The following is a 25947-nucleotide window of genomic DNA, read 5'->3' on the forward strand; positions in this document are numbered from 1 at the left end:
CCATGTACTCATAAAGTAACACTTTAAAAGCACAGAATGGTTTGAGGACACTATTTTAGGAGCGACGGGTAACAAGTGGAAGAAACACAAACTAATGTGACCACGATCCAATTTCTAGCAGAAAGAAAAAGGGTCACACTGACTGTGAAATGTTCAAGAGAAAATAAGTTTGTTTTTTTTTAATTTTAGCAGGCAAAAAAAGAAAAATCAATAATTTGTGACTTTCTGCAATTGTTAAAATTGATTCACTAAAAGAAAAATCTTTTAAAACATTTACCGTGCCAACTGTATTTAAATATTGTCATTCTTGAGATTATTATCGTGTAGTAGGTAATTGAAACATTATTCTGGACACTGGTGGACACTGACAAACACACTGTATGTACAAGTGAGCATACAGCCATGCACATGCAACAAATTAACACGCTTGCCTCAATTCTGAGCTTAGTAAATAACCCACTCCCTTCGTAGAAAAATTAATACAACTAACAACTCCAAGCATAATTACTGCCAAGCAAATGACTTTGTATCAGCATTAGTTTAGTAGTCATTGGAGCAAAGCCCTTTTCATAAAAATGGATTATGAGAGTCAACAACAATCACAGAGCTGGAACCAAATTCAATTTAGCATTAAGATAATTGGGTACCTCTAAAAGCAAAGCACAAGCAGATAATAAAAGATATCGGAGGCATGTTCCATCATAGCGTTACTGTCTGGGGGCCTAAGCTGAGCAGTGGGAAACTGGTGAAAAAGTGATGACTGAGAGCACATAGGAGAGGTGAATCACTCCAGCTGCAATGATGCTGGAGAGGAGGACACGGAGGGGAGGAGAATGAGAGACGAAGGAGATGGGGCAGAAAGAGAAGAAGGTGAGATAGACAGAGGACTAGCTGAGGGAGACAAAAGATGGCAAAAAGTAATGAGCGAGGAGGAGGAGGTGGGAGATTGCCAGAGAGAGTAATGACAGCAGAGCAAAGATAGCATGAGGAGGGGAGAGGTAACACGGAGGAGAGGTACGGATGGAGAAGTACAGACACCAGCCAGAGAGAGCAAGAACTAGACTGGATTGAACACAGTCCCATGTCCTCCCTTGACTCTCATTTCCTGGCAGAGTGCTGAGAACTAATAGAAAGCTGGATCCTCTGACACACAGCAGTTCAAAGGTAGCTCATTTCTAGTCTCCACCATTCCTCCCACCCTCATATTCACTTCATCTATTTATCCACCATCCCTTCAGTCTTCTCACTCACCTTGTTTCACATTCTGGTTGCGCCTTCCCGCCTCCCCCCATCCCAACAAATCTCATTACATCCAATGTTACCTCCTTATGGTACATTGGAATGCCTGCTGTCAAACTGTCATGCTGCTCAAATGAACAGAGTCACTGAATATTGAACGATAAATGTATTTTACAGAGTGATGTACAAAGAGTGCTGCCTGGAGATGTAGCTCAGAAATGGGGCCCAGGAATGATTGGGGCAGGGGGCGGTGGCTTAAGGGCCTCCCCAAGCAAAATGAGCAATAGTCAAACTTTACAACAATGACTGAAATCAGAGATAAAGAATATAACATATATAAAAATCTCTAAGTATGGGTGTATTCACATTTGGTATCTTTCTACATAAAGTAATAACTTTATATTTTGCCATAATTTTATTCCACTCTTTCCCTTAAGAGTAAAGGATTAAATCATTATTTTCTGCCCTGACTTTACTTTATATTCTGTATGAACCTCTTCCAGCTTTTCATTGACTTTCGAATATTTATGGTCTGAAATAGTCAGACTTGCAATTCTCCTTATATCAGACGGACAAATTCGATACTTTGTAAGAAGATCCCCAAGAATTTCATATGTAAATAAATAAATAAATTCTGTGATTTTTTATTATCGATTGGTACAGGATTAGTTTGTGCTGTGTATAACCAATAAATATTAAACCCAGATTAAAATTTAATCAAGGACCAAATCACACAGTGTCTGAAGGTCTGGACGGTATTTATTTCTCTGCCCTGTATCCACAGTCCAGCGTGTTTAGTGTCAGCGTGTGCTGTGAAACTTACACTGCAAGCAATGCCCTCACACCTACATTCACATTTATCATTCCTGGTCTTTCTGGCTCTCACCTATTCTCCTCATCATACCTGGTTTTTCTTCTCTTTTCCACCCACATTGTCTTTCTCTCTCACAAGCTCTATACTCCAAGCACTCCTTTTCAACTCCTACTGTAAGAATGAGAGGAGAAAAAAAAAAGAGGATTGGTTGCCAGGCAACCAGTCTGCCTGTTGCTCTGAGCATCACTGGATGGTTAGTTGAAGGTCGTAGGACTGAGAGGTAAAAAGCGATTATTGCCCCAACAAATGAAGAGAGTGTGCGCGTGGGTATGGCGGCACTTTGTGAAATTGTAAAAGGGTGGCCTCTGGGTCACATCAACCACTGAACATTGTAATTTTTCAGTCCTTTAATCCATGCCTCTTTCTCACTCATTTCAAGCTCAAATTTTAATATTTGCAATTATCATCACCTCCCTCTTGAGCCATCTGTCTTCTCAGGAGCAATGTGCCCCTCGACCTTTGCATCCCTCATACTGGTTGCTGGTGGTGTTGCTGATTTAGCAGCTGATCTTTATACTATGGTTGCATTGATTGCAAAGAGCCCTATCTTCCCAAAATACTGTTGTTAGCCTTTACCCTCAGACAGCCTATCTTAACATTCCTCCATCTCCTTTCTGTGTTTCCCTCCCTGTCTGTGTCTGTCTGTGGGAAAAATCAGACGAAACAGAGTCAGCTTCTGAGGCCTGAGCTTGTTTGATATTCAATGATGTTTTTAAATATCCATCTCCTTCTTTCTGTCTTTCTCAGTTGTGTAGTTGTTCTTTCCATGAGTGGATCATTTCATTTTTTCAAAATAAAAGTAGTGGAGTGGAACCTTTAGAGCTCTCTATCAGATTAATTCATTTTATTTGCAGTAACATCCTGGACATTTGGGCCTCACTGATCATGCACAAGACTAGGCTGTGCAATCACTGACCTTACACACACACACAAACACACACACACACACTTCATTTACATCACTTCTCACTTACGTCACATCACATCCACATAGTGAATTACACATCCCTGGAGCATATTGTAAAACTGTCACACGTGTAACAAACACAGCATCTCTCTGACCCTGAACTCCATCTGTCAAACATGTGTGCATCTGCCTTGGTGATTTGTGTGTGTTTGCGATATTTATATGTGATATGTGGGCATGCCTGTGTGTGTGTGTGTGGGAGAGAGAGAGAGAGAAGAGAGAGAACATGTCTGATTAAGTATCCTAGACAGATCATTTATCAAGAAATGAGGCACAGCAACCCAGCAGAAGTTATGCACTGAACATAACAAAGTGTAACAGTGTGAATAGGAAATTTAGAATTTACCTTGTGTGTGTGACAGAAACAGAAGGGTGTATATGTTTGTGTAAATGAGTCAGAATTTGATCTCTCCGGTCCTATTAAGAATGGGTTTATTTACAAAGTGGCCATGTTTAAGTTCCTTGTTTTCTCTGGAAATCCCCAGTTGAACAGTGCTGCACATTTGCTGTTTACTTAAAAGATGACCTGTGGCTACACTCCAAGAACTGTAGATGAAACGCTACATGCACAGCAACACAAACACACACACCGAATGAGGACACATCCTGTCAAATAGTCCAAATAAACTCTGGTAAAAGTAGAGTTTTACTGCACTCTGGAGAGTATTATACATGATTTATCCTCAAGTCAGTGCTAGTGTTGGTACAAACAGATTTTGGCTTTGGTTTATTAATGACTGCTGCACAGCAGATCTTTCAAATCATCTCAGATGCTGTATTCATATAGAGTTACTGTTTATTCATAGGCTTGCAGCATTTCGCTTTACTGTGCTCAAACACTGCAGGGCAGCCCTGCACCCCCCTACTCCGTTGCAATTCTCTTTTCTTTCTCTCTCTCTCGTAGCCGAGCCTGCTCCCATGGCACTGCTGTAGGAAGTGATTAACTCTTCTTACCGCGTTTTGACAAAAACACACATTTTCAAAGACACACGCTCGCACAAACATACACGTTTACCCACACCCATAACTTGAACACAGTTTGAAAGTGTGTTTGAAAATGCTCTCATTACTCCAAGACTTCAAAGCAAGAAACTCTTTGGCAACACAGCTCAAACCGACTCATTATTGACCCTACACTTTTCTCTTCTTCCCAGACCCACAAACTCCAGCGTGCTTATTTTTGAACTAGAAAAAAAAAAATTCATGAATTCACCTCACTTTTACTCACTCTTTCTTTCTCCTGTGTCTTTCTCATTACTTTGCTTTTGCTCACAAACACTGTGCAGAGACATCCTACTCCACTCTCATATAAACTATATGCTAATCCATGTTTGGATTGGAGGCTAACAGGATTTCTGCTGCACCTAACACCCATGACCTAATATGTCACGCAGGGATACTAGCAGTAAAGTCACTTATTCTGAGTTCTGCACTCTGGTGATAAAGTCAGTGTGCATCGTCTAACACAACAATTTCCACAGTTACAAAATTAGACTGCTTTGTCAGGAGCCAGGCAATTTATGGAGTAAATTGTGAGGTATGGTGTCTATCACTCTCTTAGAGTGACTGTAAACAGAGTAATACAGGAGCTTGACTAACCAAACCACCTAAAAGTACAGGTTACAGGTTTGAAACTGGTTTGCTGCATTTAATCAAAGTTGTACTGGGTAACAGCAACATTTTAACTGCATTAGACGATGCTGATCAGTCACAGATTAGAAGAGTTAGACAGGATAAAACTGGAGATTATAAATCAGGACAAAGCACAGATGATACCTTTTTAATATTTTATACTTGCCTTTTAAGATTGTTTCCTTGCCCGTTTAATCATCCACATTAATTAAGTTAAGTCTCCTTATTAAATCTGTGTGAGAAAAACAAAACGAAACAAAAAACTAGAGGAGCCAAGATGGGTGGGGATTAAAAAGAAAAAAAAAAACTGCAGCAACCTTTGTTGGATCTGAGCGCTGCGTAAAGCTACTGCCCTTCATTTCTGATCATCGGAGTGTTATGCCATCCAGTCGACTGTAATGATATCCAGTGGCAATGATTACAGAAGTGTGAAGCAGATGAGGCTCCAATGGGCCACATGGGGATACTGCTCTGTGTAATACTGAGGGATGAGAGGATGACGAATGAAGAGAGCGACACAGTTGTCAGGATGAAGCGAGAACACACTGATGCCATGGGGCAGCCTGTCCTGAAGTGACTTGCGCAACAGCAAGATGTCTTAAGACCCCAACCCTTGGAAAGGGAGTCCATGACAAAACAATCAAAGAATTGAGTTGCAGGGTTGCATACTGGGTCATATTCAGTATAGTACAAAACTCTTGAGCTACACCTTATTTCTTTATATCTTCCTTCCATTAGTACATTTTTCAAAGCGGTTCTGAGCAATAGTTCAATAGGCTGCTTGAAGGTCTGTCAAAGTTTTTCTTTGGATTTGCTTCTTTTTCACTCACATTCAGTCTAGTTTTTGTACCTGACCTTTCCTAGAGTAATGTCCTTTTTTTTAATTTACTGAACCACTTAACACTGACCTAAGAATCATTCAAGCATAAACTGAAAATCAATAGCAACAGATTTTTGAAATGTTGGTTCAAATCATCATCATTTTCTACAGAGGAATTAAGGAGAGAGTGAGTGTCTATGGCCGTTTGTAACACATGGTGGAGGGCCTGTCATGGTTTGGGGCTGAATCTCAGACAGTGGTGTTGGAGATCTTATCAAAAGTGATGGAATTATAAACAAACAAAAGTAAGGTCAGATTTTGATCTACCATGCAATACCAGCTGGTAAGCATCTGATTAGCCGTGGCTTCATTTTTCAGCATGACAGTGATTCCAAACAGTTCCAGTGAAGGAAAAACATACAGGATTTAAAAAACAAAAAGCAAAACGAAAACCACACACACAGTGGAACATTATCATTCATAGATCGGCCTCCTAAGAGCCTGAACCACAAGATTACTGAAGCAGCGTGGGATCGTCTTTACAGAGAACAAAACACAAAACAGCCAACATCCAAAGAAGAGCTTTGAATGTTCTTCAGGAGGTCTGGAGAACTATTCTTAAGACTATTTAAAAAAATTACAAGAAAGCTGCCTAAGAGAGTTCAGGCTGTGTTGAAGAATTAGGGTAGTCATACAACTGTTCAAACTCTGTTGTTACCTTATATACTGTATTTCCATATATGTTTGCATGTTTCAATAAATTCAGGACTTTTGCACACTCTGGTACCTTTTCATTCGGTGAGATTTTTAACAGTTTCTAATCCACCCGTAAAATAATTTTTACCATATATATTCATACTTTAGTAAAACATGTATGTGGTTAATGCGTAAAAACTGAACCCAGCAGCTGAAATACATCATCTGCTTTATTCTTCGTTCTTTTCTTTTCGCAAAAGATGAAAAAGACACATTCAAAGCCAAGGACACCTCCGTGGAATGAGTAACTTAAAATTTCTGACAGTGAACTGAAACTCGCTGATTACGCCTCTAAAGCTTTATTGTGCTCAATGGCAGATAACCTTGGCGGCAGATATTCACTCAACAACACTCATTACTGACAAGTGAAAGGAACAGAACATCTGTTATTACTTTTAATCAAGTTTCAAGAGTGTGCAGGACTTTGTCATTTCAAACAAAAAAAGCTTGAGAAGGAGATAGTGGGTTTTGATCGCATTTGTCGCAAACAAAACTCTGTCTTGACGAGTTACACAAACACAGCAATAATCAAATTTTACTTTTTCTTTATTTGAGCTACAAATTAACTGCTGCACTAACGGCATTAAAACCATTCAGTCCGCAAGATGATCTAAATGACACTGATGTTGTGTGTGTTTGTGTGTGAGTGTGTAGCTTCAAAGAACACAAATAAAAACACACTAGACTAGAGTCTAACAGAAAATAGCCTTTTGTTCTGTATAAATGCTGTTGCTCAGCTGTGTCGGAGTCCAGCTGAAAATCCTATCATTATATTTTGGGACGTATCTACTTGAAAAAGAACTCACACAGACTAACACACACAGATATGAACAAAAGCTGACTAATCATGAGCCAACTTCATCCGCAAAAACATTTCCCGAGGGATCCACACACTTCAGCACTAGCCTACACAAATACATGCACACGTAAAATCTTTTCATTTATAAACAGACACCTACAGCGTCACACTCCTAAAGACAACAGTGCAAAGACCAAGACAAACATTGTTGAATAAATATGGCAACCTTGAGTCTGTTTAGAAGGAGAGCTACTTTGGTCAATTACCTAGAAAATACCTTTAATCTTATCCATGTGCAAGTATCTGTGAGTCACATTGGTGCACTGACAGAGTCAAGCTTCTGAATACAACCAGCACACAATTAATATAGCCTCCGCTTAGGCTGAATATTAAACTAAAGAGAAAAACAAAACAATATGAAGTCCCATAGAATTGATTCCTTAAGTCTCTGGGAGTGTATTAGAGAAACAAACAAATTTCAATATATGGTTATTGGATAACAATCACGTCATTCATAACTTAAAACTATGAGCAATTTGGACGTACATAACTCACAGCATTAGGACATTAACAGTCCTCGGTATCGACAAAACAGGAAATAGCCACAATGACTTTTTGTGTGTCAGTTCAGTGGGAATGTTCATTAACATGTTGGCCCAAAACTCCCTGGATAAGGATAAGTATTACCATCCTGGAAAAGACTATTTCCCAAAGCGTAACACACACACCACTAGATCTCCTCACTGTAGTGATCAAGGGTTCGGGTTTATTAAAATTTGTTGCCTATTACGAATAAACCTTTTGCAATTATTAACTAAACAAACAGCTGACTGACAGTGGTCACTTATGGGAAGCATTGGCAATATCTGGTTGGATAGAGGACCTGGCTAAGCTTAGCACAGCTTTAAAACAGGAGAGCAACACTCTATGTCTGCAAGACAAGTGTTCAGGATGAAGGCTGAGATGGTGCAGCTGTGCAAGAAGTTAAACGGCTATTATCGGCAAAACTCTGCTTCTGTCTGAAAAGAATTGAGACAGATCACAAACTGCAAGCTTAAAGCCTCACATTCCACTAACAGCTCGCACCAAGCCGAAGACCTGAATGATGGGACGTACCTGACACGTTCGCCTCTAAACCATCCATCAGCGCTAGCCCACCAGCTCTACTTTTCCCACTAAAACAGGTCGTGGGCCTCTCCACAGCTGCCTACCACACAGCAGCCCTCTCCTCCCCTAACACATGGTTGTCTCTTTCCTGGAGAGAAAGAGACATCTTTTCCTGGAGAGAGATGTTAACAGACTCTTCAAGAGACAAACCCCCACAAAGCAGCTGGGCCCGACTCCATGTCTCCATCTACCCTAAAGACATCTTTATACCTTACTAGAGACAATCCATGTGTCAGCCTGTTTCAAGACCTGCACAATTACCCCCCCCCCCAAAAAAAAAAAACAAAAACAAAAAAAAAACAGAGACCACAGGACAAGATGACTACCAACCCATTAAAATACAATGTGACCCTACACTTCATTGTTCAGCACCCCTACCCAGTGAATCCACGCCAGGGTCCTGTTCGTGGAGTTCAGCTCAGTTTTTGATTACCATCATCCTGCTCCACTGCATAACAAGCTGTCCCTGCTGAGTGTGCCTGACACCATAGAGCACATGAAGCTGGGAAAACACAGATCATCACAGGTTCCTCCTAAGGTGGCATCCTTTCCTCTCTACTAGTGATGTGGGCACCCGAATTAATGTGTGGGTGGGAATCTAAACATTACCATTTTGATTAAAAGCAGATGGGTTGAAGGTGACTGAAATATTACAGCACTAATGAGAAAAATAATAAAGATTAATGATGATAATAATAATGATTCTCTTTTTTGTTGTCAGGCACAAATTAGCAGAATAAGTTGTCACTGTGCCAATTCTGGGGTCCATTTGTATTTATTTAAAGCATGCCTGCTTCAGTGTAATGCTACAAAATTGTTTCACATAACTCACATGTAACTGACTAAATTGAAAATAACTAGTTTCCTTGTTTGGTTAGCTGGGAGATGATTAATGGGATGCAGATAATGCATCACTACCCTCTGCTCTACACAGCTGCACCTTTACAACTGCAGGGTCACCAGTCTGCTCCTGAATGCTAAAACTCTAGTTTGAAGATGACCTGGTGTAGAGCTCAGTGCTAATCATGGACATAGTTGCAGATTTCAAGAACTTCCCAGTTGTCCCCATCAGTCTGTATGAATCCACAGTTGTCCCCCAGCTTCCTGGGACCATCGCCACCCAGGCCTTTATGGGGAGCTAAAGATCAGCTCCCTATCAGGCTCTCAGATATAATTCATACAGCAACAGAAGAAGTTTAACCTGCTGAAAAAAAATGTCTACAGAATAAGTCCAAGAACATTTTTCACCTCCTTTGGCACCACAACATTGCCAGTACCAAGGACACAGGCAGACTCATCATGCATCGTTCTGCTTAGAAGGTAATTAGGTGGAATCTGTCATTGCTTCGGGACCTGCACACTTTGAGGACCGCAAGGCAGACGGGAAAGATCAGGGCTAATCCACCGCACCATGGATGCAAATGTTTCTCTTCTGCCTAAAGAACTTTTTTCTTTCTGCACCTGGTCCCCCTCCTCCCTCATACACACCTGCACACCTACAATGACACACATTTCTTCTGGACTTTTATCCTTGCAGTCTGTGCTTTTTCCTACACTTAACACTGTGAACATTTGCACATTTAATTTTTTGTGCATCCTTCCACAGCAGTATTTGTTGGCTGAACAATGTCAAATCAGTTAATTTCACAATCACATTATTTTGTCTGTAGTTGCTGTACTTCTATGATAACAGGACATACGTAAAGTATACATTAGTATATGTAAATCATGAACACACCACAAAAGCCTCAGTACTTAGTTTAAATGACACCTACCTTCTTGTAGAGAGAGCGCAGGTCTCTGTACTGCCACATACTGCTGAGGACTTGAGAAGCTGCCTTTACCACCTTTGCTGAGTGTCTGCATAGAGACAGAGACAGAAGGATTATTTCAAATTGACCTCACATCCTAGTCATGCTGTCCCTTATTTTTACCAGCTGCACAAAAAGTGTGCAGGCCAGGAGCACTTGTGAAAGCTTTAAGAGTAAGAACGCCATTGCTCTTTTCAACAGAGAATAAGTTTCACTGCACACAAACAGTTTTCAGATGAGTTTGAAATGACCCACTCTACCATGCTAATGGTCCCACCTCTGCCACTCAGATGAAAAATGACTCTAGTCAGAGTCAGTTCATAAGGCCTGCCCTCCTAACGGCTCCAGCGGGAAGCAGAAGGATGTTCATTTTCAATTTGCCCAAAACAAAAATCGCTGTCAAAACAAGCTTCACTCTGAGTTTTACAATTTCACACTAAAAAGAGCAAGAAGAGTTTGGACGACTGAACAATGTAGTAATTTAAATTCCAGTGTTTTTTTGTTTTTTTTTTAACAGCAAAGAGACTTCAGCAAACGCTGGGAGTACTGGTATTTAAACAGCATTGTAAAATGATTTTGATCATTACCAGATTACGATTGCACAGCCGACATTTTGACTTGTAAGAGCAGGAAAAGCACAGGTTTATTAAAAGTCGTTGCAAGATGCAACATGCAAATCTTCAGAATATGAAACAGAAATTTGGGGACTGCAAAAATCATGTTGCTATTTGCTTGACATGTTGGTTTTAACCCAGAATTTATCGACATGATCGTTTTTGGAATAGTTGGGATTTGTTTCTGTTTATAAACAGCCATTAAGTGCTCCTATAGTTGTACTGTAAGGAGTATTTTCCCAATCCAGTTTGTAATTGTGTGATTGGTACTGCTGATAATTAACATTTATTCTCAGCTTACCTTCCCAAAGAAAATAAAGATATGTGGGCTATTAGCACATAACTACACTCACCATGAAATTTGCATTTGTGGAGGTTTCTTTCAGTACCTCATCCCTCTCGGTAATGGTGCCCTTGAGCACAGTTCCCTAAATAGGCCGAGTCCCTTACCATAACAATAAATCATCCTTTGACCTCCGTCTGATAACGTTCTGGTGTCATAGCAACTCCTGACCTACTGGTTGCCATAGCAGCTACGCAGAACACCCTGCCCAGTCTCCCATGGAAATATATTTTGGCTGCATCTTGCTTGTTGTTCTCTAGCTGTCTTTTTTGCAGATGAAGGGTGATAGGGAAGGCGGACGCAGTCATGTATGAATGATGGATGTGTAGCCACATTAAGGCACTGGTCGTTAATGACAACCTAAATTGAATGATGACTGAATGATGTTGTGACAGGTAACAATAAAATACTGAGGCCTTCATAAGACATTCTTAGATTTAAGCTACTTAAAGATCTAGTTGTGTTAACCTGAGGAAAAAACATTAATGCAGAGCAATCTAAATCTTTTCCTTTTGCATGTTTTGATGACAGTATTCAAATTTTAGATATTAATATTAACATTAGAATAAATCAAACAATGTACCATGTTATAGAAAGAAAACTCTAATGTCTGTGAAGCCAACACATGCCGCGAACGGTACAGGATTTTATTTCCTGCTAAAATTCTGAAAATAATATCTCACATATCATTACAGCGTAATATACGTAAAGCATAATATCAGCACCAGTGCCTGTAAATTTGCTTTGCAAGGAAGACCTTTTAAAAATAAAACTGTTCAAGAATTGGACCCTGAGGTACTTCTCTGACAAAAACACGGCTAATTTTTACAGTATTGTGATATGTGATAAACCATTTCAAGAAAACTACTGTAATGCATTTTAAATCAAGCATCTACCAAAAGATGAAGTATTAATGGTAGTATTTGTCATATACTGTGTGTTTGTTTTCTTTGAACAGTACCTTGCATAATTCAGTTAGTTTTCACTTTTTGGTTGTTTCCTTTCTTGTGCTTGAGGAAAAACTGTGTTTTGCCAGTGTCTAAATCCTGAAATGTCTAAAACAAAGCACAGCATCATCCACCAAAGGTTCGAAAGATTCACTTCTGCAGTGGAAGAAGCAGAGGCAGAAGAGTCTTTAACCTCCTGAGATCCTTAGTTTTCATATGGGGACATTACATTTGGGCTTTTCTGCACTTCGCATGTCATTCTGCTCAATACAGTCTAATATACTTATGTTACAGCAAGTTTACTGCTGTTATACTTTGTTTCATTTTGTGAAACTCCTGTATCGTTTTGTGATGTTTGTATTGTAAATGGAACAAAAATGTTAGTTAGCCTGTGCAGGGGCATGGCTGCGACTGGTGTGGCATCGCTACAGCCTCAAGGCCACGCCCTATGTGGGGAGCCAAGATGGCCACCATTTGCTTCCTTTGTCATTCAAGCAGCTACATCTGTGTCTAGAAGGAGAGAAGGAGTAAGTAGGGGTGAGCTGCCATTTGTTTTCTCCTGTTTTGCTAAACTAGAGAGGTAAGCCCATGGTTTTTCATTTGTTACTTTCGGGCAGGTCATCTGAGTTTGTGTTGATGCTTGGTTCTGTTTGTTTGTTGTTTTGGCTTTAGTTCATCCTGAGGATTTTATACTCCTGAATTTTTGAATTTGTTGAATAAAAAATACAGCATTGTTTTTTTCATAGAGAAGTTGTTCCCCCAGTGTGCTTGGGTCTCAGGGAAATGGATGCTTTTTTCATGTCATGTCCAGGCCTCCTACACGGGACTTCAGTATATTAAAGAATGCTGTAAACTAAACCTATCCCCTCAATGTGAAGACATCATTTTGGGGCGGTCGTGGCTCAAGAGTTGGGAGTTCGCCTTGTAATTGGAAGGTTGCCGGTTCGAGCCCCGGCTTGGACAGTCTCGGTCGTTGTGTCCTTGGGTAAGACACTTCACCTGTTGCCTACTGGTGGTGGCGCCAGTGTCCGGCAGCCTCGCCTCTGTCAGTGCGCCCCAGGGTGGCTGTGGCTACAATGTAGCTTGCCATCACCAGTGTGTGAATGGGTGGATGACTGGATGTGTAAAGCGCTTTGGGGTCCTTAGGGACTAGTAAAGCGCTATACAAATACAGGCCATTTACCATTTATTCAAGTATTTAGCACTTTTATTTATTTATTTATTATTATATTTATTCTGTTCAGAAATCTTTGCTATTTATCAGGTTCAACTAATCCCAAACAGCTAAGAGAAATATAAAAAGGTGCTCAGGTTTTAGATTAAGGACGTTTTTATAAAGAAATTTTATACAAGTATCCCATATTGTCCTTTAGATAATAGTGTATCTAAAGTGCTGTAGAAGATGTTGTATTTTGGCATTTCATGATGCAGATCTTATAGTGTAAAATAAACCAATGTTTACTGCTAAGCAGTTTTGGTAGAAGTACAAATATCTAAATTTTCATTTTTAAAATTTACTAGTTACTCACTTGTCTCCTTTGCTGCGGGCAATGCCGATGAGTTTTTCGATGCCACCAGCATCACGTAGAGCTTTTGCGTTCTCCATGTTCTTGGTGATGACTTCATGCAGTGCGCAACAGATGGCAGTCACTGTGTCATCTGACATGGCCTTGCTGGGAGGGCCTGTGGTTCCAGAGGTCCCACTGCTGGTTGCATTATTGTTGCTGCTGCTGCTGCTGCCTGGTAACCGATGGATCAAATCTCTCATTGCATATTTACCTGGAGAAAATGAAAGAAAGGAACAGAAACCCTTATTAACTTTTAATCTTCACACAGTTTTGTTCGAAGCAACTCTGAGTGACAGTCACTGGATTATGTGGACAACATTTTTTTTTAAAGTTAATATCACATACAACCACTTAATAGATAAAAACTCCATAAAACTTCAGCTTCAGAGGGCACACTGCAAATCCTCTGATGCATACACTAATTTCAGGACTGCTGAAATTCCAATAAAAGGGGCGACTTTTGGTATTTCGGGGAAAAGGCTGGCATATTAAAAAACTGACATTCAAAGAACTGGTGAGATCGAAGCTACAGAAAGAGGGTGTAATTAAGAAGTACAGGAGATGTCAGATAGGAAGCACATGAATTATGAGAAAGTGAAACAGATGGGGATGAAAGTATTTAAAATCGAGGCTGCCAACAATACTCGTAATTTAAGCTCACCCACAGAGGAAGTCAGTAATGTTCTTGTGCAAGTTAGCTCAAAGAGACTTGAGAAGTGATATAGCTACTTTCAGCTGCTTGCTTATTCACAAGGGGTTGCACAGCAGGTATCTGCCCATGTTTGATTTGGCAGAGTCTTTACACTGGATGCCTTTCTTAACACAACCCCAAAGAGATTTGTGTCTCCTACTAGAATCAAACCTTGGATCTTTTATACAACGGAGCCACTCAAGAGCTGATAAAAATGAATGAAATTCCAGAAAATATCGTTTAAATGAGAAATGTTCGATGACGTGCATTCAAATGTCGACAATAATTTCTGAATCTTCCATTCAGAAATATCAACATGGCTATGGACGGGGGCCAATATCAGCGATCCAAAGTTATCAGAGCAAATACGTGATGAGGACGAGAAGCTGAGGGATTGAACAGATGAGGAGTGATTGTGCTGACTAAGGTGGAGGTAGGCATGAATCAAACATGAGCAGCAGTCAAAGAGTAGGAAACGCACTGACCATCACAAAACCTGTCAGTAACACCTGAGTCAGGCTGAACCCCTGAGACATACCCCACAGGTCATATTTCATGTAAAGAACAGTGTTGGGACTAACGCGTTATTAAGTAACGCGTTACAGTAACTACGTTATTATTGTGGTAACGAGCACAGTAACTAGTTATTATGCCAAAACCAGGAACGCGTTACTCGTTACTGGGATTTAGATAGGCTCGTTATTCGTTACTTCGTGTGGTGGCTATCGCGGAGCTTCCACAGATTCAGTAACATTAGCAAGTGGTGGAAGCCAGCAGGTGGATGAAGGAAAAGGGAGGCAAGAGGAGAGACCCGAAGCGGCCGCCGGTCCGAGTGTCAGGTGAACTGAACTTCAGGTAAGAAGTTATGACCTGCAGTCTATCGGAGTCAGATATAAACCAAGTTTAGGTGGAGTTTATTTTCGGTATGCTGACTTTTTCGTACTTCGTACTAGCTAGCATGACGGGGTTTCTATACAGCTGTGTGGGTGCTATGTTACTGATGTTGAACTTTATTTTGTTCATACAGTTAATTATTAGAGTTGCCAACCGTCCCCTAAAAAACAGAATCGTCTCGTATTCAGAGAAAATATTACGCGTTTCGTATTGAGGTGAAAAGGAACACAGTTTGTCCCGGACTTCAGCTACAATGAAAAAGACACAAAGCTGGATTTATTCTGTGTTTACGCCGTCAGCTGCCTCTTCTTCTCTCAGTCTCTCCCCCTCCCTCTCCTGTTGCTACTTCAATCATGAAACTGATCAATGATCAGCTGATCAGCTTTTCTGTCTTGTTTATTTATCGCCCACTTTGCGCCAGAAAGAGGAAACCAGCGGATGTCGCGCTAAACAACAGCAGCACGTTTAAGCTTGATCAGCTGTTGTTAGAATTTATTTAATATTAATTTCTAGTATCAGCTGATGTTTGCTGATTGTTTGGTTATCTGGTGAGAGGGAAACATGAAGATGAAACCAGGAGATGTCCTTACTGAATCATCAGAGCTGAACAGGTGATGGAGAAACAGGTTTACCTTTTAGGTGACATGAATGAGTTGAAGGGAAGTTATGAACTGTTTCTGAGAGACAAATAACACCAGCATCCTTTTCTAAGTAGCTGACAGCTGGTAACTGTGCAGGGGCGGGTCTAGCAAAGTGTTGCCAGGGGGGCAGGTAGGGCATTAACAGGGAAAGGGGGGCACAAGGAAATACTTTTCTTTCTTATTCTCATTTAAAATGTCTCGCTTTAAAAAAATAATTATCTGAGTCTTACAACAAACAATTGATAGATTAATACATATATACCATCAGAACAGTGTACATCACTGTCACAACAGTGTTTATTTTCATTCAAAGGCTTTATGATTTTTCCTATAATGGTGGGCTGGTCTCTAGTCAAAATGCCCGGGACGATTTTTTTGTCCCAGTCCAGCTCTGTATGCAGCTCATCTGCAGTCTGGTGTTACCTACATCTTCCTATTCAGAAGGCAGAATTTCCGAGTTCTGAGTACAATCGAAAGCACCACGACTGCAGTTTTTGTGTTGGATGTAAAAAGCAGGCTAGAATCATGCAGCGGTCAACGACGGTCCAGGCGTGGGATTTCTCTCGTGGAAATGTGCACATTATTTTTTCCTTTCTATTGGTAGGTGGCACAGTGCACTTGTGGCAAGTAAGCAAGCTAGAAGACTGGCAGTCTGGCTGGGTATCCAGTTACGGAAGCAACACATTAACAAGAGAATTCTGAGTAAAACCAGTTACTTTCCCTAGTAACTAGTTACTCTGAAAGTAACGAGTAACTTGAAGTAACTGAGTTACTTTTGATAGAAGTAACTAGTAATGTAACTAAGTTACTAATTTAAAGTAACTTACCCAACACTGGTAAAGAACAATCAGCGTGGACACAGGGGTGAATACTGAGTAATGAACAATGGATGAAATGTGGTTAATTTTTAACAAAGCCAACCATCAGAAAGACGAGGATTAGCCTTTCGCTCCACAGCACTCACAAAGAGGTGCACTTCAATCAAGTGAACATCTTCACACGGATGACTCAGTGCGTACCCCCTATATGACGTGTTTTGCTGGAAGTGACAAAGCGCACCACTTTCTTTGTATACAAGGTTTGATAATGAACGGCTCCCCGACGTGACTCACGTATCCCTTTAAAATTCATAAAAGTGCATGTCTCCCACAGGTGCTGGATCAGATGAAAACAGTAAGTGCTACTGTTAGTGCGTAAATCAACTGTTGAATCATCTTCAAGCGCGCCATTACATCCTCTCTGGCAGCAGAGAAAACTCAGGCCAAAATACTCAATTTGCAATAAAGTGCTTTTGGATTTGACCAAGTGGTTTTTGTTTTGGGAAAAAAAAGCTTCTAAACAACTCATTTTAATTAAAGCTACAGTATAAAGCTACTAAATACTCAGCATAACCCCTACTTTGTATCAGAGGTCCAGTGTTTTGCAGATCTGTGGTTCTGTTTTGAATTTATTAAATTTTGCTGAAAACAAATTATAATAAAAAATTATAACAGCAAAGAGATTGGTTTCTTCAGTTGTGGAATTAAGTTAGAGCAAAGTCTGAACCTAACATCTTTTTCTTCATCTCCCGTCTTTTCTTTATTTGCTATTTATCAAAAATTCTTCTACATTACACTGAATGATTTCCCCAGACAATCCATTACAGTGATATCCACGTAGGCCCTACAGCCTCACGGTAAATCCCTCACTTATATTATGTCTAACAAGGCGTCGAGATCTGGGAAGGACTGAAACAGCAAAGCAACACAAACAAAAGAGAAATCCTAGAATAACGTAGCACAGGATATTGTAAGGGACCAGTCACGTACAAAAAGAGTAATGATGATTTTACACAACAAGCATTTCCGTCAAACACTTCTGATTTCACAAAGGCAGCGAATGACGATGCTTAAAATACACACAGAGCTGGGTGGGTGGGGCTCAGGTGGTAGAGTTGGTTCTCTGCAATCAGGACGTTGGTGGATTGATCCCCGGCTTCTTCTGTCCATGTATCAAAGTATCTTTGAGCAAGATACTGAACCCTGAGACGCATCGATTGAATTGTGAGTGTGTATCAGCTGAAAGTACTTTAGTGTGGATAAAAGCAGTGTATGAATGTGAGATCAAGTGTGTGTGTTTGTTCGGGTGAATGAGACTTGTAGTAGAAAGCACCTTGAGTGCTCAAAATTGAGTAGAAAGGCGCTATATAAGTACCAGTTCATTTAATATTCTCTCTCTCTCTCTCTTACACACACACACACAGATCCATCTGTAAGCATAGTTGTGAGTTAATTGGCCAAGTGTTATCACAGGCCGGCAGGCTGAACCGAGGTTAAGTGGTCATTGTCTTTTGGCTGTGGAGACACAGTTAAGCTACATTCCAAGATGAAGACTCATTATTTGACTGACTTAAATCACACAGACTAATTCTTGACTGATTTGCTGGCTGATGATTGATTAATTTGCTGGCGAATTGCTTTATTTAATGATCTGACTAAATTCTGAGTGAGTGACTCAATTATTTACTGCCTGACTGCATGACTTATTTACTCACTGTCTGACAGACAGATAATTTACTCCTTGAGTGACTGACTGTATGATAAAGTTAGTGACTAATTTATCAAGTGACTGACTGCAGGTAATAACAGTAATGACAAAACGAGAGCATATCTGAGTCTATTAATCTAAATATTTTCTGCCTATAGACAGAAGTGCTGATAAGATGCCATCAGCATGTGCCTAAATATGCTTGCATGTTGTGAGCGAGCACCTGCTTGTGTGCATGTTTGCATACACAGATGTGTTCTTCTTAGTCTCACCAAAACTGCATTCACTGTGGAAATGAGCAGATTATAAGGAATGAGAGAGGGAAAGAGTTTGTAAGAGGAAGGGTAGCAGTTGGAGACAATCAGAAGTAATGTCTCAAGGACATAGAAACTCAGGAAAGAAAGCAAATGTTTTTGCTTACATATACATTGCGCTAAGACAGATGCAATGCTGGAGAATCAAACGGATAGGTCCTAGTTATTTCCAACCCTTCTAATAACAGTCTTGTTAGAGGAAGAGGCTGCATCCCGATAATCACTGAGAGCTCAGACAGAAATCCTCCATACACACAAACACACCCAACCCGCCAAGACGACACGTACGCGTACAGTTAAGCATACACACCAATACGCATCTCATCTCAAACGAGACGACGCTCATTATCTGGCTTGCCGTTTGTTTGCTTCGGTTTTTGACTTGTTTGTTCTGTTTTTGGGGGATTTTTCCAAGTTACCTGTTTTGATGTGAAATATATAAGACATTATTCATTTTATATTTTGAATCCAATTTTTACAAGATACTGTTTTGTCTCTGGGGAGTTTTATTGTGTTTTTATCAGCTCACAGCGTTTATCATAAAACAAATATTAATATTGCATGAGGAAATGAATCGCAGAGCCTAAATTAAAGCAAAGACGCCACTTTAGCCAAATACAATCTGGCCTCTTTCCTACACTGAGACATATGATACTGAGAGCCTGCACAAAGCTTATTGATGAATTATAGATTAATATAAATGAGAGGGAGTTGCTGCACTTTCCTAATGTCAGTACAAAATTCAACATATTTTATAGCTTAATCTTTTGATGTGCTCATTACCCTGCTGGAGATACCGCTTGTTAAAGCGCAGCGCTGGAGTTTACTTACTACTAAGTATACAATCCATCTCTCGTAAGTCTAACGTATTTAAATGAGGGATAATTAGAAATGGTTAGAAAGAGTACAGATACAAATGGGTTTAATAACTCACCATATTGTAGTACAAACAACCAGGAGCCAAACTGAATGTCAAAGCCAGAAACTTTATATAGCAATATTTCATGTAATCTCACAGTGATCATAAGTACACACGGAAGAAATAATCGAGCTGAGGAGAGGATTAAGATGGATATTTTTTTTTTACGAGTGGGTTGTGACTCATTCTATTTTAAAGTCCTAATGTGGCGCCTCTACATGCTAGTGTGCAATCTCCCCTCTACTCTTACATCTACTTTCTTTGTCCCTGAAATGTGAGCTAGACCCCGAACATGTCCTCAAGGAGGGAAACAAGCCCTGCGCTGATCACGGCACAGTCTAATAAACCTGTATTACACAACTCCTCCAATATAGCTATCTTCACCTGGGAGGCAGAGCTGGTAATGTATTCCTGTGCTGCATTCCCTCATGTGTCGCTAACTCCCGCTGAGCAGGGCGTGCTTCATCAGGGCCATAATGGCTGATTTGATTTAAAGAGATCCAATTACCCTCAACAATGGAGCGATTTGATTGTTTACTGACAGAGAAGGGGGAGTGTTATTGAAGTAAAATTGGAGGTAATTGTCTCAGGGAGATGTGGGGAAAGATGAAACTGCCTGATTGGTTGTGGCGTCCGGCTGTCTGAGAATAAAGGATGGTTAATACACGGTTATCAGTGACTGGATCGGGGTCCCAAAGGTGGGCTGGTGTATGCTTCCTGGTATCAAAAGCTTCTGGTAACATTATTTTTTTTAACATCTTCTGTGTTTTCTGAAGGTGTTATAGGCTAAATAAAAGCTAACGACTCTATGAAAGTTTACCGCTCGAATAAACAAATCAAACATGACTTGTGACGATGATGGCTGTTTTCATAAAAGCGTGAATTTGATGATGGAAAATGAATACACGTTGGAAATACAGTTATATGTGCAACTGAAGAGTTTGCTATGGCGCCTCGAATTATTATACAAACAGGCAGTCTAATAAAAACAGGTAACTGCAGTCTAAATAGAAAAAAGTATATAAAGGAAGCCACTATAAAAACATTCTGTGACAGATCTAATTCTTAGGTGCATCTGCGTGATTTGAATCAGTGTCTCAAGGGTGATTCCATCAGCAGTACATCACCTCATTGACAGGGGGTGCCAGATTCAAAGCAACAGGGTGTTGCTTTCTATTTGCAGGGGATATTCCTGTATTGAAAGCATAGAAGTGATGCGGGTAACATCCTTTGATGTCAGACAGTCAGATCTCACATTCAATATGCAGCTATACACCAAGATTAGACCAACATAAAAACCCCGAAGACATCTGTAAACATTAATGCTGTCATTCTGAGATGCAAGATGATTATTGGCACAAAATAGACTGATTTTCTTACTTAAATCACCAACGGAAACACACACACTTTGGTTAATGGCTTGTTTGGAAAGCACATGAACTGAAGTTTATGTCCACACAGGAGTGGAAACAGCAATCGCACGCACCCTGCAGCCAAACGATCAAAATCTTCATTAAGCAGAAATAAATATGAATAACCTGAAAAAACTGGCTGATTTCCCCACTGCAATAGGAAGTGTATTCCTTTTAACTTCCAAATAAATAAATAAGCTTCAGAGGAGAGCACAGACATGAAACACAGCAGGTTTAAAAGGTCAGAAATGGAGGTAAATTGGAAAGTGGCATGCTGTTGCTTCCCAGTAATAAACTATTCTGGCTTCCTGCGCTTGGTTTTTCACACCAGTTATATCTCACCCTTTTGTGTCTGTCTTTGATGTCTGCAGTTGACGAGTTTACAGTTTAAATTGTAGAAGAAGAAGAGCATGAGACACTGAAAGCGTAAGACGGGGATAAAGGGAGGAGAGGCAGGGATGTGTTTTTTTCACTTGTGTGGAACCTGTGGCTTTATAACAGGCATTCTGCACACATATAGAAAAATGCTTGCTTGGAGAGACATATAAGACGTACACTCTCAAACATAAACACATTAACACTTACTGAGATCACAGAGTTTCTTTACTTTATTCGGTAGCTAAAGCTCTGCTATAATCTTAGTGATGAACACTGGGAGGTCTCTTCAGAGACATTTTCATGAAGAAAAGCATGAGCAGCAAGCTTTGAATATGTCTTAAAAATACAGAACAAAACTGAAGGTGTTTGTGCACCTCCAAAGATCACGAACCAGATCCTGGAGTAGTAAGTGTAAGACCCTGAAAATCTCCTAATCATCAAACAGTATTTTCTTTCCCTCTCTTCTATTTGTTGCTTTCCATTTCTATTTCTCTTCTTGACATGCTCCCAGTCTGGCAGAGGACAAAGAATGCCAGCGTGCTGATAAAAGACATGCCAGACCCTCGCACACGAGAGATTCATCCCGAAGGCGACAGAGAAATTTCATAAAGTGCTGCTGCAACAGGGACAGTGTGTGTCAACTTTGTGTGAGTCAGTGTACATGTCCGCACTGTCTTTCAGCCTGCTTTCTTTGCAAAGTTGTTTGTGCTTACCATTGTGCAGTCTGTTGACAGCAGGGATGGAAAAATATGTAAAAATTGGCGTGGGAGAGGAAAACACAAAATGGACATTCTGTGGTGATCTAAAAATATTTGCTTTGGCTGGGAATGCGCAAAGTGGAAGGAAGCATGTAATGTAATTTCCCCTCCCTGCTCGGTGCAATCAGCCAGCCTACAACGACGTCGGTGTCCTGGAACAAAATGTTTAGATTTAAGGCTTAAAACGGGCGAGTTGTCAACACCTTTGACTTTTTTTTTTTTCTGAAGCTGACCTCGAGCGAATACACACTGACGCCTACACACACACTTGCAGTCGTGCAATTAGTGACATCCCTGTGGCGCACTACATTGGTTTCCACAGTAACACTCCCCAGCACTGATGTCATCAACGCGAGACACAAAGAGCAGGAGACTGCAATAGAGGGAAGGTGAGGCGTTATGAGCTCATGTCTGAAACTACACTGAGAGAAGACGAGGGAGGAGGAGGAGGAGGAGGTGTGGGAGTGGGATAAAGAGGCAAAAAGTGGAGAGGAAGAGAGGGAAAGGAAAAGTGTGAGACGGAGAAAAAGGCGTGTAATATTCATGTTAAAGAGAGGAAGGTGATGACGTATAGTGAAAACAAATGGAGGAGAGTGGGAGGAAAGGCTTAAGCCATCGAGAGGTGTGGTTAGAGAAGAGAGGACAAAGAAACAGGAAGAGAAGAGGAGGAAGTAGACTGTTACTCCACTTTTACAATTTCCATCCAGTGTTACCTTTTATGATGGCAAGCTGCTTTCATTTTGATTATAAATTAATAGCCCTGATTTTATTACTGTAATCAGAGTAAAGTACAATTTGTCTTCTGTGAACAGTAAGAAGTCAGAAAGATGATCACTTTATCCCTATTCTGAGGGTGTTTTTATTTGACGTGATTCCAGACATGCTCTCTTTACATTCAGCCACGAGGAAAATCAGTGCGAAACTGGCCTGTGTCTGCATGGCTGAATGTTACCACTGCATCAGGCTGATTAAAGCCAGGGTGTTTGAAAAGGGTTAAACAAGACAACAAGAGAACATCCTGATAAAGCTGAGGCGTGCACCACAACAAGCACCCGCTGATTCATGTGAGAGAGGTGCTTTGGAGCCACTTTCAAGTGGAGAGCTTTGTTTGATGTTGGGGGTCAATTACTCTAGACCAGATGCAGAAAGGAAGCCAACAAATCTGGTATTCACACGCTGACTGGATAGATTATTTCATGCCTTTTTGTACTCTCTCTGCTTGGAGCGAGTTTTTTGTGCCGTATGTGCACATCATGTCCATCACTATAAAGAATTCTTAAAAGTCTCAATGCTCTTACGAAAAACTGAGACAATAATTTGTTTAATAAGTAAAACAGTTTCACAGAAGTCCCATATTTTTTAAAAATCCCACACTGCAGCTGGAATTTACGTTTGGAATCAAATTGAATTGAAACCCTCACGCCGAAACTTGATTACAGGTTGCAGTTAAGGCCGCTCACTTTGTGCAACAGCATTCATTTATTAAATTTCTTAAACACATGTTTGCATTCACTGCATTTACATGAAATGCTAACCTTTGAATGTGGTCACAAGCATTGCCTGTGTGTTTAAATGGTTGGTGTATTTGGAGAAAATACAGTGTCTTTTTGGCATTCAAGAGCTGTTCCCAATTCATGTGTGTCAAATTACCATCTGTAAGTAAATGGGGAGGAATTGCACTGACAGACAGTGTAGCAGTGAATGGGTCTCATTTATTGCTACACAGGCGTACAGTACATTATGCAAATCAAAAACTATGAAGGAGGTGAAATCAGGAGAGAGACAAAAACGTTGACAGATGAGAAGAATGATTCTCTGCGACATCAATATGCTACTAAATCACATTACAGGGGGATTGGAATATAAGCATACATATGCAGTTAGGTCTTAGCTGTCACTGCTCTCTATTTTTTTCCCTCTTGTTTCATTTTCCACTGCTCTCTGCTCGGTCTCTTTAGCCTGACTTGGCCCCTCTTTGCGTTTTTCTTCAACCCTTCTTGATTTTGCTCCTTCCCTCTCGCCTGTCTTGCTCTTATCCAATCACAGAGCTTTCCAGAGGACTTGACACTGAGGTTATTGTATGCGAAAGATGATTCTCTCTCCGCTCGCACTGCTGAGCTCTCACGCAAACTACCACTCCCCCATGGTGATGCTGCCAAACTTACCGGCACTAACAGCTTATGACACACGAGTTCTATAAGCCGAAGATTTGGCTTTTGCTTTTAGAAAGAGGTGATTTTCTCTAGATTAGCCATGCAAAATGATATTATAATTGGCTGGAACTTTGATCTTACAAAGACAGAACAAACTGCGCTGTGAAATCACTTTGTCGCTTCAGGTTAAACTGTTGTTTTACTGAAGTATGTGGTGTAAAGTAAAAAAGGTGTCTGAATCAGAGGTTAGAGTCACTGTAGTGAATAAAGTTTTTGAACACTGGCCAAATGGGGCTTGTCTCAGGAGTGCCTGGCCTCTGCCTCTTTTCTGTCAACATGTATCAACTTACACCTTGCCAAGAGCAAAGGCTCAACCCTCACTATTCCCTCTCCTGTTTCACTTGCTCGCTCTCAATCTTCTCTGCTTTTAGGAAACTTTTTTGTCAGTGGGTGCCACTGACACCGACTATCTTTCTACTTTACTTGTTAAGAATAAGACATTCGTCTTTTAACAGCTAATGATTATGAAATCACTTCCGTGATTTAAGATAGCTGACCTGAGTCAGCATACCATCACTCTAAATGTAATAAATGTAGTAATTAATTTAAAAAATCCCTGAGAAGGTGTCTGCTGTGTCTGACAGTCCCACTGAGAATCAGCATCCCTCCCTGCAGCTTTATGTAGTTTGTGGCACAATATTCCCCGCATTTCCAATATTTTCAGTCTAAAAACCGCAGCAATGTCTTCTTAAGTCCTCTTTTATGTTAAAGGCCTGTGACTTTATTTTGTATTTTTTTGTTCTCATGCATCTGTCAGATGCATAAAATTTCTATTGTCACGGTCGTGGTCTCTGATCCAGAGTGTGTTGGGACTATAAATTCTGGCTTATCATTAAATATTCTCTGTTTTGGTTGTAATCTGAGTTTTGATGTTTTGAGTCTTTGATTTAGAGCCTCTGGGTCTCTTCTTTTCTTAATATGCCTTCAAGTTTAGTTTAATTTTTGAATCTTTGTATTCTGGGTTATGTGGCGATGGTTTATTTTGATTCCTGGAGTTTTGGTTTGGGCAGCACTGTTATCACTGTTTCCTCACAGCAAGGAGGTCCTGGGTTTGACTTCATCATCCACCCAGTGCCTTTCTGTGTGTAATTTTGCATGTTCTCCCTGTGTCTGTTCTCTCCGGATACTCTGGCTTCCACAGTCCAAAGACATGCAGTTAGGGGTGGTAGGTCAATTGGTGAGTTGAAATTGCCAATGACAGGCTGGCGTCCGGTCCAGAGTGTGTACTCCAGCATGCTTGAAGCTTAGACCTGCCAGTCATTGAAAAAATTTTGTTAAAGTATTCAACAAAAATAAAACAGTGGAGCAGGTGAAATCGTAGCTATATCAGAAAAAACATGGGATATATTGAACTCTACTCTCAAAATTACCAGTCTCCTCAACTCCAAAAACCCTAGCAAGTCCTATGGAACAAAATGGTAAACTTGCGCTTAACCATTACTGATTTGTTGTTTATTTGACATACCTTTATTTCAATTTAAGGTTTTATTTATTTGCACTCTATTTTATACTTTTTATTTTTAATCGGGATACAGTGGTGCACTGTCATCTGAGAGCAAGTGGGTCCTGGGTTCAAATTCACTGGCTGGATGTGGCCTTTCTGTTTGCATGTTCTCCCTGCCTGTAATGGTACCCCAGCCTCTTCCCACAGTCCAAAACATGCA

The 25947-nt window shown here is 40.4% G+C and overlaps 1 protein-coding gene across 1 annotated transcript in view; it reads right to left on the reverse strand.

The window, feature by feature from the left end:
* The window catches only part of ctnnd2a (catenin (cadherin-associated protein), delta 2a), a 250221-nt gene that overhangs the window by 9059 nt on the left and 215215 nt on the right, over positions 1-25947 (reverse strand). The window contains 2 exon segments of the mRNA XM_025910444.1: positions 10030-10114; positions 13499-13748. Coding sequence (XP_025766229.1) covers positions 10030-10114; positions 13499-13748 — 335 coding nt within the window.

Source organism: Oreochromis niloticus, linkage group LG9 (genome assembly GCF_001858045.2).
Source record: "Oreochromis niloticus isolate F11D_XX linkage group LG9, O_niloticus_UMD_NMBU, whole genome shotgun sequence".
NCBI lineage: Eukaryota > Metazoa > Chordata > Actinopteri > Cichliformes > Cichlidae > Oreochromis > Oreochromis niloticus.